This window comes from Pipistrellus hanaki (genome assembly GCF_964339955.1).
Source record: "Pipistrellus hanaki genome assembly, chromosome: 1".
NCBI lineage: Eukaryota > Metazoa > Chordata > Mammalia > Chiroptera > Vespertilionidae > Pipistrellus > Pipistrellus hanaki.
The window spans coordinates 105,749,340-105,764,311 of record NC_140503.1 but is presented as its reverse complement, the minus strand read 5'-3'; the positions used below and the strand labels follow the sequence as shown (position 1 = coordinate 105,764,311).

At 36.4% G+C, this 14,972-nt stretch overlaps 1 protein-coding gene across 9 annotated transcripts in view; it reads left to right on the top strand.

Annotated features, from left to right (window-relative positions):
- LRRC49 (leucine rich repeat containing 49) overlaps nucleotides 1-14,972 on the top strand; it is a 182,350-nt gene that overhangs the window by 48,512 nt on the left and 118,866 nt on the right. For all 9 annotated transcript variants that reach the window (XM_084885081.1, XM_084885079.1, XM_084885075.1 and 6 more), the window contains one exon: nucleotides 6,806-6,867. In XM_084885081.1, the coding sequence (XP_084741207.1) occupies nucleotides 6,806-6,867 (62 nt within the window). The remainder of the gene's footprint in view (nucleotides 1-6,805; nucleotides 6,868-14,972) is intronic.

The following is a 14,972-nucleotide window of genomic DNA, read 5'->3' as shown; positions in this document are numbered from 1 at the left end:
GTTAAGTTCTTTAACTCTCAACCTTTTTCTTATAAAGAATGCACAGCTTCTTTTTTTAAATCAAGGTAACATTGATTAAAACATTATATGAATTTCAGGTGTACAACATTATAATGTAATTATCTATATACTGTATAATTCATGCTCACCACCAAAAGTCTACTTTCCATTCATTACCATATATTTGACCCCCTTTACCAATTTTGCCCTCCCCATCTACTCTTCCCCACTGGTCACCATCAAGTTGCTTTCTGTATCTTTAAGTTTGTATTTGTTTTGTTTGTCACTTTTTTTGTTTTATATTCCACATGTGAGTAAATCATGTATTTATCCTTTTCCATTTGTCTTATTTTACTTAGTGTGGTACCCTCAAGATCCACGAATGTTGTTGCAAATGACAATATTTCATCTTTTTTTTATAGCTGAGTAGTCTCTGTAAAGAAAAATAAATAAAACACATCCAGATTAGGAAGGAAGAAGTAACAATAATAACCTTAAATGTAAATGATTAAAATATCCCAATCAAAAGCTATAGGATAGCTTGAATGTATAAGAAAACATGACCCATATATATGCTGCCTACAAGAGACCCACCACAGAACAAAAGACTAATACAGGATGAAAGTGAAGGAATAGAAAAATTTTCTCATGCCAATGGAAATGAAAAAAAAAATTAAAATAAAAAAAAATAAAAGCGGGGGTAGCAATGCTCATATTTGAACAAATAGACATTAAAATGAAGGCCATAACAAGAGACTATGAAGGCCACTTCATAATAGCAAAGGGATTGATCCAACAAGAGGATATAACCCTGGTAAATATGTATGCACCCAATATAGGAGCACCTAAGTATATAAAAAAAACTTCTGGAGGACCTTAATGGAGAGATCAACAGCAATACAATCATAGTAGGGGACTTTAAGACCCCACTAATATCACTGGATAGATTTTTCAGACAAAAAAATTAACAAGGAAACAGGAACCCTATATGACACACTGAATCAGATGGATTTAATTAATAGTTACAGAACATTTCATCCCAAAGCTACAGAGCATACATACTTCTCAAATGCATACAGGACATTCTCAAAGATAGATCACATGTTAGGACACAAAGCAAGTTTAAAAAGATTGAAATCATATCAAGCATCTTCTTGGGTCACAATGGCATAAAATTAGAAATCAACTATAATAAAAGATTTCAAAAATATTCAAACACACTGAGGCTAAATAGCATGATATTAAACAATGAATGAGTTCAAAGCCACTGTTCTCAAAACTGCCTGGTACTGGCACAAGAACAGACATATAGATCAATGGAACAGAACATAGAACTCAGAAATCAGCTCAAACCACTATATTCAATTAATATTTGACTAAGTAGGCAAGAGCATACAATGGAGTCAAGACAGTCTCTTCAATAAATGGTGTTGGAAAAATTGGACAGATACATGCAAAAAAATGAAACTAGGACACCAACTTCACCAAACACAAAAATAAACTCAAAATGGATAAAAGACTTAAAGGTAAGATGGGAAACTGAAGAAGCCATAGGCAGCAGACTATCAGACATACACTAAGTGGCTAGATTATTATGATCTTTGAACACATAATAATCTGGCCACTCAGTGTATATCCTATATAATAAAAGGCTAATATGCAAATTGTCTACCAAGAGTTTTAGCAGCAGGCAGGCTGGCAAACCGCATGTTCCCTCCCCTTGGCCAGGCTGGCCAGACCCCACCCATGCATGAATTCATGCACTAGGTCTCTAATACACACACACACACACACACACACACACAGTAACCTGAGTGGCCAGGTTACTATGCGTTTAGAGATCATTATAATCTGGCCACTCAGTGTATGTTGTAGCAATATCTTTACAATACAGCTCAGGACAATGGAAAAAATAAACAACTGGGACTACATCAAAATAAAAAGCTTCTGCCCTGCAAAAGAAATGATTAACAAAACAACAGGAGAGTGCACTGCATGGGAGAACATTTTTGCCAATGTTATCTCCAATAAGGGTTTAATCTCCAAAATTTATAGGGAACTCATACAACTTAACAAGAGATGTATAAACAATCCAATCAAAAAATGAGCAAAGGACCTAAATCGACACTTTTCAAAAGTGGACATACAGAAGGTCAAGAGACATATGAAAATATGGTCAAAGTCACTAATCATCCCAGATGCAAATCAAAACAACAATGAGGTGCCATCTTACACCTGTCAGAATGGCTGTCAACAAATCAACAAATGACAAGTGCTGGCCAGGATGTGGAGAAAAGGAACCCTTGTACATTGCTGGTGGGAATGCAGACTGGTGCAGCCACTGTGGAAAACAGTATGGAGCTTCCTAAAAACAAAACAAAACAAAAAACAATCAAAAAACCATCCTAAAAATGGAACTTCCATTTGACCCAGTAATCTCACTTCTAAGAATATATCCCAAGAAATCAGAAACACCAATCGGAAAGAATATATGCACTCTATGTTTATAGCAGCACAATTTACAATATCTAAGATTTGGAAACAGCCTAAGTGCCCACCAGCAGATGAGTGGATTAGAAAACTGTGGTACATCTATACAATGAATACTCTGCTGATAGAAAAAAAAAGAAAGAATTCTTACCATTTGCAATAGTATGTGTAGACCTGGAGAACATTATGCTAAACGAAATAAGCCAGTCTGAGAAAGATGAATATCACATGATCTCACTCATTTGTGGAATATAATGAACAACATAAATGGATGAACAAAAATAGATCTAGAGACAGAAACATGGAACAGACTGTCAAACCTCAGAGGGAGGGCAGGGGAGACTGGAGGTATGTGGTAAGATATCAACCAAAGGATTTGTATGCATGCGTATAAGCATAACCAATGGCCACAGACAGTAGGGGAGTAAAGGCATGTGCATAGGGGGTGGGGTGGGTGCTGGCGGGGAGAGGTCAATTTTTTGGCAGTTCTACATTTGCTTTCTGAAATTTCTACTGACTCTTGCTCATTCTAATATTTCCCCCCCCATAGGTTAGTAGCTTGGGATAGTCAGAATGTTATTAAAGCCTGAGTTGAGTTTGTGTCTTTCAGCAAGTTTTGCCAGGAGTGATAGGGGCATGAATGCTAAGGACTATTTTTTATGAGGCATTTTGTTAGATCAAGCATGTAATGTAAATTTGAACTACAAATTCAAGTGAGGAAAAACCTATGATTATGAAATTGAGGCTTTTTTCTTTTTTTCCTCATAGCTATTAAATCTATCTCTCCTAGATTATAAAGACTAGAATCTTTGTAGTCAGACACTCAGTGGCTGTTATCAGTATAATTTCCAGTTCCCTTTTATTGTTTTCTTTGTGTGAGAGGATTTACAACAGTGCATAGAAGAAAAGAGTTACTTAAAGAGTAACTTGCAGCTAGATTGACTGATACTTATTGCCATCTAAAGGGTAGTAAACAAGTATAAAAAGCAAATATGCATATTAATGCCTTTGGGTAACAGACCAAATAATGGGCTTTTCTTCACTGGCATTTAAATTCAGTCAAACCTTTCTCTACCATCTCCTATTTCTGAACAATTTGGTTCAGAATTAAATTCAAGAACCAAGGTTCCACTGTATATGATTAGAGTCATTGATGTGATGGCTTACACATATTATCCTCATGTAATATGTGTCTCTGTCACAAAGTAATGACTGTAGCAAGTAAGCATGTTGAAATTAATTTAATAAACCTTTTAATAAAAATGTAACTTTTTCTTTCCCCCCCCAAATTTATTATGCTTTGTTAATAAATATGTTTCCAGTTCTCAAAATTAAATCAATCTCCTCTATAAATTTTTTACTCTGACTTTTTTTTTGTATGACAGACTAAATAACAAGATGAGAGTAACTGTGATTCTATTATGACCATCTTTGTTCTACTTGATACATGCCAAAGCTTTTGTCTCTTTGCCTTTCTTCTTCCTTATTCCTCTGCAGGAGCATCTCTAAAAATAGCTCCAGAAATAGATGTTATACACATGGTCAAAATGCTAAATCATTTAGTTCTTTTGTGAAGTTTAAGAATGTGGAAAACACTGAGCAGAATAGGACAAGGATATTTATCAAATGGCAAGTTATTATGCTTTTGAAAAATAAAGAATTATAATCTCAATAATTTTGTAGTTTTATTTAAATCCATTTTTAAATGATTATATATTTTTAAATATATAAAATAGTTTTGAATCTTCAAAAAAGTTTTGAATGTGATTCTCAGAATTGCAATTTGTTAAATATAGTAAATTTGAGACTATGAGCAGACTAATAACAAATGAGCTATAAACTGTATATAAATATTTTATTTTATTATCTTCTCATGTTAAGTATGTTAACATTATTGCCTCTTTGCCATAGTTTTTCTGCCTATGATATTGTTATCTCCAAAAGAACTGTTGATTTTTATGCTTGGCAATGAAATATGGTGACTTTTTTTCAAAGTTATGAGGATTTAGCTTTTTTACATAATTTCTCCTTTCCCCATCACTCCAAAATAATTAAACATTTTTAGTAAACAGATTGTTGAATACTGATTCCCTCATAATTATGCTAAGAATTCATTACAACGTATACCTCTGAATTGCTAGAAAAATTAAAGAAAAGTTATAATATTCTTTAAAAGATGAAATTTGGAACAACAAAAATGATTGTGTAATTATTTTGCTTTTTAAACTGCTGGAAAGACTGTTTATTGAAGTGGTTATATATGTAGTTGAATTCTGATTTTTAGCTTTTCAATTTATTGTGAATGTTTTTTATAACTCTATTAGGTCATGACAGTTATTGATTTTGAAAATTTGATAAAGACATGATAAATTTTATTTTATAAATGAAGATAAATATAAAACATTATAACTTAAATAAAGTTTAAAAAACTTTTCTCACAAATTATCACCTGATGTAATTTGATTTCATATTTTAAAAGCCAAAAAATATGTCTTGAAAGGTGTCTGTAGTCTTTGGAGGTGGTAGGCTGGAGCTCAGAGACAAAAAATAAATTTTTAAAAGATGCCTTGATTTAGTGGAATTCCAGGCTACTACTCAGTTTCTTCCAGTTGGATGTCAGCAAATCTCAGGTAGATTCCAGGGAGAATTTGGAGAAGGGATTCCCCAAGAGCATAGAGAGGGCTTTCATTTAGGTTGTGACTCCATACTTCTGGAGAGCAGATAGGAAGCAAGCTACCATTTTCTTTGGAAAATAGAGCCCTGGAATAAAATTAGCTCTACTACTAATCTATCACTCCACCCCACTCCCCTCTCATATCTGGGAATATCAGAGAGTGCGGTAGGTGGTAGAGGTGGTTCAAGAGTTTGCCAACATGTGGAGCCTATCACCCACTGCAGGGACTGCTTTATGCAGACTTATTTTTTGACCTTGGTTGATGAGCTCTAAAAACACTAACTCACAGCTTACTCACAGATGGAAGCAAATTCGCAATCACTAACTCAGGGTTGGGCCAAATGAATGGAGTACTGAGTGGGTGATTTGATAGCTGCAGTTATATTTGTTTTACACTCTTTAGGGCCTAAGGGGTTGAGAGAAGGCTGGAGGACCCATGTGCTGTTTTAAAAAGTTATTGACATGTGAGATTTTAAATTGGAAATCAGGATAACTGGAATCTTGTGCTCTCAGCCTCTAGGATAGTATGAAATCCTGAGTCACCTTCCCTTCCACTTCCACCCTACCCCTGCAACAATTTCAACTTTATACTTTTTCTTATGTGAATAATGATATTGCAGATTAAACTTTCACTAACTGTCACTCCAGTATATCATACTTTTCAGAAGGTTTGTGTCTTTTCATTTAATGAGATTAGGTAACTTTGTTTTTATTTTATGGTTTTAAAAAATCATTTGGGCCCTGGCCAGTGTGACTCAGTTGTTGGGTGTTGTCCTGTGCACCAAAAGGTTACTGGTTTGATTCCCAGTCAGGGTAATGCCTGGGTTGTGGGCTTGATCCCCCATATAGGGTGTGCTGGAGGCAGATAATCAATGTTCTGCTCTCATCTTTCTTTCTCCCTTTCCCTTCCTCTCTCTCTAAAAAATCAATAAAAATACTTTAGTAGTAATTTGGGCCAAAAATTTCAATATTTGCTGACTGTAATTACATGTAAACAGCAAAAGTTTGCTTCTGAGTGCTGTACCTTAACAGAAAAGGGTAAAGTTCCAATTACAAGAACCTCCGATTCTTGTTTAGAATGGAAATTGCCCTTATGGTGCCTTTCAGTGACACTATGATCTGCATTTAGTTTTATGGAGGAATTGTTTGTGCTTTGTTCATTTGTAACTGAGTGGTATATTTCCAAAGGTTTCAGAATAGCGAGGTAAATTGCTTTGAAATTCTAGTACTATTTGGAAAGCAAATTGCATAAATTTAAAATTTAAAGCATTAGAATGGCTTCCTTTTAAAAATGAATTTTAACAAATGTTTGATCATACTACATTTGTGCTATATTCAAATGCTGAAGAAGCATTTTGGCTTCTTTCCCAAAAGCATGCTTAAAGAGGCTAGCAGCAGCATCTCTCTGTTCTCGTCAGTGTTTTACCTTGTGAGTGGTGCAGCTTGTGCTGCGGATGTTCTGAAACCCTCCCCCTTAATCTGCAGTGGAGAAGAATGGAGCTCAATGTCCAGGAGAAAGCTATGGTCTAGCAAGGTTGCAGTGAATAGAATTGACTATTTATTTCAACAGCTGAGCAAGAAGGCATTTATAATATTTCTTTTGCTTTTGGCTGATAAATTTTGCTTTCTGTTTCCTTCTAGAGAGATGTGGATAATTTACCCTGCCTCCAACGTCTGTTTCTCAGCTTCAACAATATATCTAAGTAAGTGGAAACTCACAATTTGTCATTTACTAATAACTTGATTGTGTAGTTTATAGTGTTTTAAATCAAGATTGTAAGTACCTTGGAGAATTTATTGACATGTGAGATTTTAAATTGGAAAATGATAGGGCCATTGGTGACAAAGTTCTTTGTAGAAAAACAAAGCTCTGTGTGTATCAGTGCCTCTCATACTAAAATAATGAAATTTATGTAACATGCTTTTTATTCCATTATACTTCAGGTTGCTCTTTTGTAAAATGTGGAAATTTCAACATAAATTTTGCTGTCTTTTGTTTGACACTTATTGCATTGGTCAGTTGAATTACAATAGAATTTCTTTCATAAATTATCTACTAAGCAGTTTTGATATAGCTGGCTGTATTTGTCAGAGACATTTGCTAGTTATCCCTACTTAGAATGAATGCTGCCAAGAGACTATATACTAACATATATATGAATGTATAAGTTTTGCTTTACAAATATTTGAAACATACAATTCTTTATATTGTGATAAAGTCTCCCTCACTGTCAATGGGTCAATGTGGGAGATTTCAGAACTGGAGCTGAAACAAACAGTCAGATTTTTCAGTGAGAAGGGACCTCTATTCCTTCTTGAATTCTTTTCTTTTCCTTCTTCCCCCTGGCCACTTAGTTTGAACTGGGTTTCATAACTAACTACTCCTAAATTCTTTAGTTTTACTTCAAGGCTGTTCTTTGGTAAGAATTAAGAATAAAAGAGTTTAAAGCACATCTCTTCCTGGCCTCTAGGCCTATGCTTTGATTATTGAAAACTAGTTTGTTTTTGTGCATTTTCTGTTTTCATCTTTTTCCTCCTTTATCAGACTTGTATTACTTGTATCCCTGTGCTGTATTTCTAAGCGTTAGAGATTAAATCCAAATGGTGAACTTTACAAATAGGCATTATTTCAAAGAAGATACCTTAAATCCCTCTTTTTTTATTTTCTGTGGAAAAGCATTAAAGTTTTCTGGAAGACTTTTTTTTTTTTTTTTTTTTTTTTTTTTCCTTTTCTTTCAGTTTGTGTTGAATGCTCTTCCATCTGCCTTTCTATCTTGTTGAGGAGGTAGGATTTATTTTTCAAATGGCAATACAAGGGGCACTCGACTTTCTTTAAGGAATTTCTACTTAAAGGACATTAACATCTGTTTTGAGAAGATAGTTCCTTATTCTCACAATAGGTTTTTGTTTCTCTTGTGTCACAATATTAATTGTTTAAGGTACTGAAGACCCCTAGGGTCTCCCAGCCTGTGGTGGAATTCAGTACTATGCTTCTTGTATTGTTTGTGGGGATAATTTAAAGAGATATATAAATTTGGGTATAGGAATTATGCTATTCCGAGAGCCCCAGGACATCTTAACTTCTGAAATCCTTGATGTACCCCAGAACCAACTTAGACTGGTCCTATTCTGTTTCTAGCAAGATCTAGAAGCAAAGTTTGCGAGCAAAACTTGTGAACACCAATCATGAGTAACACTTTTAACTGCTACCCCATGGAAGCAAAAGACCAAACATGGAAGCAAAAGACCAAACATGACCAGATCCTGGGATCCCTTTCATAAATGAAAAGTCCGTTGTCTAGGAAGATCCAGTGCTGAAACCCCTTAATCTTGCCCCAAACCCTTGATAGGGAAGACAGATTTGACTCTTGCCTCCTCTCTTCTTATTCCATTTGCAAAACAAAAGCCTTTTCTTTTCTCAAAAGCCAGTGCCATAGTGTTGGCTTCTATGTGCATCTGATAAGGAGCCTTTGCTCAGTGACACTGGGTCTATAGGGAGTTGGTTTTAATTGTTTGTATATAGGGAGGTTTTTTCCCCCAACTGTAAAGGAGTTTTACCCAGCAAAATATGGATATGCTTAATGTAATGAATATAATTTCCTTTAAAATGCACTATTTTGCAAGACATAGTGATAAAAATGAGTCAACAATTTCAGGAATTTAATTTTCTTCCTATTGCTTTCTCTGTTTCTACATGGGCTTAGCCCTTCACCTTCTTCCTCTGCTACTTCCAGCTGATCTATTTCTGAGTCTGAGTACATTTTCTGCTCTGTTCGTATTGATACTCATGGTTCAGGAAATGGTATAGAAAATATAGTGGGTCTGAGTGGGAGTAAAAATTGGAGTTCAAGCCTTGAAAACATTTCTGTGAACATTACTCAGGACACAAATATCTCGGGTAACTGAGGCATCAGATGATTTATAGTGGTACTTGTAGTATTTTTCAGGGCCCAAGTACCCTCCTAATCCTGGAATAACAGACTTGCTTGTTTTTACAGTTCAGTGGCCCAGAGGTAACGGGGGTCAAGAGGAACAGAAACAGCCCTGGAAAGCTACAAGTTGGTACCTTTTAGGACTCCTGAAAAACACTCAGATAGTTTTTTCACAAATGAAAATATTCAACCATGTATCCATTGTAGGGAGACAAAAAAAAAAAAAAATATGCATTGACTATTATGTAGTAGGGCATCTAGGTTTTAACCATTTATTGGATTCTTAAAGGTTCAATAAATTTGCATAAGTTATCAGATAATAATAATTACCTTTCTGGTGGAAATTCCAAAATATGTTACCTTATTGAACTCAGAGAGCTATAATAATGGATGGAATAGGTACCTATATTTAATGGTGAGTTTAGGTGGACAGAAGACTTTTTGTATATTTTCCTGCTGATATTAGAACAGTGCATTTAGTTCAATCAGTAGGCATGCAAGATATAGAGAATGAATGACCAATACTCAAGTCTATGTATCTGAATAGATTCAGTGCTTCTGGTTAAGTTATCCCTCAGAACATGAGGAAGACAGAGACATGAATGGATAATTATAATTCAGTTGGTTAAACTTAGTTGTGGCAATATCAGAAAATGTAAATCAGCCAGGAAGTGAAGGAAGCCTTCCCTGAGGTAGATGGTACCTGCACTGAACCCTAAGAGCAGAGTAGGCTTAGTAAAGTAAAGGGTACTGGGACATTAAAGGCATAGGACATACTTGGGCAAAATGGATGTAGAGGCTCAGGGTGGACTCACTAAGTCTACTCCTTGGGGGACTGCAGTGAGATCCTTTCCCTCCCCTTCCTTACTTCCTCTCAAACCATAATAATCCTGGGCATCCCTCCGGCTCACCAAGTGCTGAAGGGGCCTTCCAAAGTACATTTTTTGATGATTATCTTAAGAGAAACATTCTGTGGTTAATCAAAGGAATCACTTAAATTCCATTATTCACCTCTTCTTCTGGGGTGCTGTTTGGGTGATTCATTTTGTTTTTTCTTGGCTCTTATGCTTCTAATTTCCAAGTAATTATTATGTTTTTTTTTCTAGTGAATCTTATTTTATGAATGGGGTAAAGTTTTCTTTGATTTCTAGAATTTACTTTTTTTTTTTTTTTTTTTTTTTCTGGAGCCTAATACCTGTATTTGTTCTCTAAACAAAAGAAAGAAACAAAAATACTCTTTCTTTTTTGTTTCTTTATTGCCTTGATTTTGTGCATGGTAGTTTATATTTATAAATGAGAGGCTAAATGGAGTTGTTGGTTTTTTTTTCTGTTTTTTTTCTCTCCTCAACATGAGTTAAAGTGGGAGGCAGGGATTGGCTATAAGGGTAAATGGGAGAAAAAAGGGGACATATGTAATACTTTTAAAATAAAGATTAAAAAAAAGATCCAGTTGTTTCTAAACATTAAAAAAAAAATCACTGTGAATGAAAATTGTGAGTATAGGATTTCTGTCTGCAGGAGATATAGGATAGGGAGAATGGGGGGATGTCTACCCAATCAGATTTCCCTTAGAATGTGCACAAAAACTTGCCTTCTGGGAATGCAGGTGTTTTCTTCATCTCTGCCACCACAACTTAACCAGATCACTGCCCTCTCTCCATTTTGGAGATAGTTCAGTAGTTAGCCAATCTGAGAGTGAGAGGCTAGCAGATTGTCACCAAACCCTTCAATAATTACTGACAGGTGACTCATATCTGCTGCCAACACTTGCTGCCTCTGATTTAGGGTATATTCTTTTTTTTTTTTTTTTTAATATATTTTATTGATTTTTTACAGAGAGGAAAGGAAAGGGATAGAGATCTAGAAACATCAGTCTGCAGACCAACACTCTATCCACAGAGCCAAACCGGTTTTGGCTGATTTAGGGTATATTCTGAGGCCTTGCCAGCAACAATTACTAGTTTATAATGTAATCATCCTGTTCATTTAAGGCTCTTTAGCAATTTTGGGTTTTACTGATTCCATCTGTTTTATATATTCCAGAAATTCCTTACTTTTCTGGTCTGCATGCTAGTTACTGAACATTTTAGTACTGCTATGGAAGAGAGAGAGGGTGGAGAGAAGTTAGAGCATGTGCTCAGGCAGCCTTCCTTATAACTGTCCTTCCTTTGAGTGATTTCCCCACATAGGCTGCATATAAAGATATCCTTGGAGAATTTGAAGATACATAGTAGCCACTGGGTGATCTGCTCTAGCAGATTCATAGTGATAATTCTAATGGCAATTCAGTGCTGGATTTGGTAACCATTTAGTTATGATACCCCCCAAATGAAAGAATATTTGTTAATTTAGAGATCACAGTTTTATGATCTCAAAAGGAAAAACTTTCTAAACACAAATTTTGTCACAGACCAATATATGCTACCTTCTGGAGGTAGTTTATGCTCTGTAGCCAAAATGGGTCAGTTTCATCTCCTCCACTGAGATAGTTGCAAAGTTACAAGGTTAGGTTGTAATTTCTTCTTTTCTTCAATCTCTCTTTTCTTTCATTCTCCAAATGTAGAAAATTTTTAGAAGCTTTAAAAAAAAATACACCAAACACCAGAAAGAAGGTTTATAATTCTAGTGCATTGTTTGCCTAAAAGGGCGTAGTTGCTATGACCTCTATAACTAAGGGGAATTCAGTATCTTTGTGAAAGGAGTCAGATAAAAGGTCAAATTAAACAACAACTCCCCATTTCTCCCTCCCCAAGCTCCTGGCAACTACCAGTCTACTTTCTCTATTTAAAAATGTCCTTTCTTTTTAAATCTGAATACTTCTGTATCATTCTTGAGGTGGTATGAAAGAGATTAGAAGAGGGAGCTTGCAGAAAGAGTCATGCCTACTTCTCCATCCTTATTGCCTTAAGCTCCTCTTTTACTGAACTTCCTTAAACATATCATGCTCCCCCTTTCCCACTTAGTCTTTGTATCTCCTCTGGCTTCTGGCAGTAACATTTTTCTGTCCTGTCTCTGAGTAAATCCTGAGCTTCCTTTAGATTTCAGATGAAATGACACCACAATTTCTCAAACTTTAATATGTCTAAAAATCATCTGGGGAGCCTTCTTTCTGTGCTTCATCTTTCATGGATTCTAATTCAATAGTTTTAGGTGGGGCTCAGGAATTCATATTTTTAACAAGTGATGCAGCTGACTTAAAAATACCACTGGTCTGTGCTTTTCAGACTTCAAGTCAAATCTTCTAGAGGGATCCTAAAATCAATTTAGTGAATCAAGACTAGAAAATTAATAGAAAATGTCAATTAGTCGCAAACTTACTGACAAATATTGTTTCATGAAATTTTTTCAGTTTTAATTATATATATGCATTCATTTGCGGGTTACAATTTCTTGCCATATTGTTTCTCAGCATCTAGAAGGGTTCAGGAATCTGGAGAAGGGCTGCATGTAAATTAATAGAGACTAGAAATGTAAATGTAAATTTTGAATACATGGGGGAGCCGGAGGAAACCTAGTTTCAGTAACCAAGTTCCTCTGAATCTCTGGACTCCTCGCTCTTTATTAACACAACTAGAGATCTGGTGCATGAAATTCGTGTATTGGGCAGGGGTGGTGGGTCCCTCAGCCCAGCCTGCACCCTCTCCAATATGGGACATCCCTCTCATAATCCAGGACTGCTGGCTCCCAACTGCTTGCCTGCCTACCAACCTGATCACCCCTAAACACTCCCCTGTCAGCCTGATTGATGCCTAACTGCTCCCCTGCCAGCCTGTTTGCCCCTAACTGTTCTCCCCTTCAGGCCTGGTCACCTCTAACCGCCCTCCCCTGCAGGCTCGGTCACCCCAACTTCCCTCCTCTGCCAGCCTAGTCGCTCCCATCTACCTTCCCCTGCTTGCCTGATCACCATCAACTGCCCTTCCTTACAGGCCTGGTCCCTCTCAACTGTCCTCTCCTGCTGGCCATATTGTGATGGTAATCTTGTGTCCACATGGGGGCAGGATCTTTGACCACATGAGGACAGCCATCTTGTGTATTGGAATGATGGTCAATTTGGATATTGCTCTTTTATCAGATAGGATAGAGGCCTGCTGCTTGGATGGGGGCCAGATGGTTTGCCCTGAAGGGTGTCCTGGATCAGGGTGCAGGTTCCCTTGGGATGTGGGGCAGCCTGAGCGAGAGAGGCCTGTGGTGGTTTGCAGGCCAGCCACACCCCCCGGCAACCCAAGAGGAGGCCCTGGAATCTGGGATTTATTTATTTCTACAATTGAAACTTCGAAGCCTGGAGCAGAGCCAAGCCTCCTGCTTGCTCTATGGTGGCAACCATTTCTGTTGGAATTTGTTTACCTTCTATAATTGAAACTTTGTAGCCTTGAATGGAGGCTTAGGGGCCAGGGCAGGCAGAAAGCTTGCTTCTTCCATTGTCAGGGAAACCCAAGCCTCCCTCCTGCTCTCTGTGGCTGTAGCCATCTTGGTTGGGTTTATTTGCATACTCGCTCTGATTGGCTGGTGGTTGTGGTGGAGTGATGATTGATTTGCACATTACTCTTATTAGATAGTATTTTCCCTAAGGCAAAGCAGAAATACATATCAAAGTTAAGGTTTAGTATACAGTAGGCATTGTCAGGCTGGGGGAACTGCCCTCTGCTGCTCAGCTGTTTGGCCAGCAGCAGGTAATAACATGTAGATTAAAATGCCCTCAGCTTTCTGGCAACAGGCAATAATATATGCATCTTTTTCAGGTTTGGGGAAATGCTTTCGGCTATTGCAGCAGGCAATATGATTCAGCCCGGCTGAATATAGAAGCACTTCAACTTTTTGAGGACTTCTTGCATTTATTATAACATGCTGCAATTAGATTCCAGAAATTTCTCAGTATGGATTAGGTTTTAAAAGTCTGAAAAATACTATGGGTCATGCTACATTCTTTCATAACTTCCTATATTTCCACTATTATTGCAGTGTTTATAGTTTATTGTAATTTCATTTTAAATTGTTCTCCCTGTTAGACTCTGAATTTGAAAAGGGCAGGGGAGTATGTCTGTATTGTTCAGTAACTAGTATGTATAAGATCTCAGTAAAAATATTACTCTTATATCAACAAAATTTTCAAAAAGAATTGAATCCCTCAAGTAGAAATATTTTTCTGTGTGGTCTAAGAACTTGTTTTGTGGGTCTCCTTTCAATGCTAAGTCATTTGGACTATGTTTAATACCTAGACATGTGAGGTTTAAAGGCTTAAACAATCATAATTCTCTTAGTGGTTGTTTCTGGCTTCCAGGTCAATCTATTGATTTGTCAGTAAGCATCTTGCCCAGAACTTCCAGATAAAAGAAAAATCTATAGAAATGAAACCATTCTGTTATTGCTGTGTGCCCTAGGGTACATGCAATAGGACCTGCAGTATTTGCAGGGCATTTAAAAGCAATAACAAAACTGTCAAATATAATTTTTCTTTTATGTTCTCTATACACTGGAAGTTCTACTAGTAAACAATGTCAGAGAAAAAATACTTCTTTCCCTTAGTGAAACAATGCTGCTTTCTCTTTATGGTGTCATTGAAATTTTTAAAAATTTTCATTTTGTTATTTTTGAGGAAGGAATGCTATTACAAGTTTTCTAATGACCTCTTTTAGTAATTACATGTCTAAAGGTCACTGGACTCCAAGCTTTGGGGTTTGACTTTTCCTTCATTACAGGGCAAGATTATCCTCCAGGCCATTTTCAAAATTTCACTGAAAATGGCTCATAATTTTACCTTTATATTTTTTCCTCAAGCCACACTTTAGCCTGACAATAAAAGTAACCCTGTATCAATTATGTATCCAGAGAAGAAGCTATTTCTATTTAAGAAAATTAAAGAAACTGTAATTGCCCTG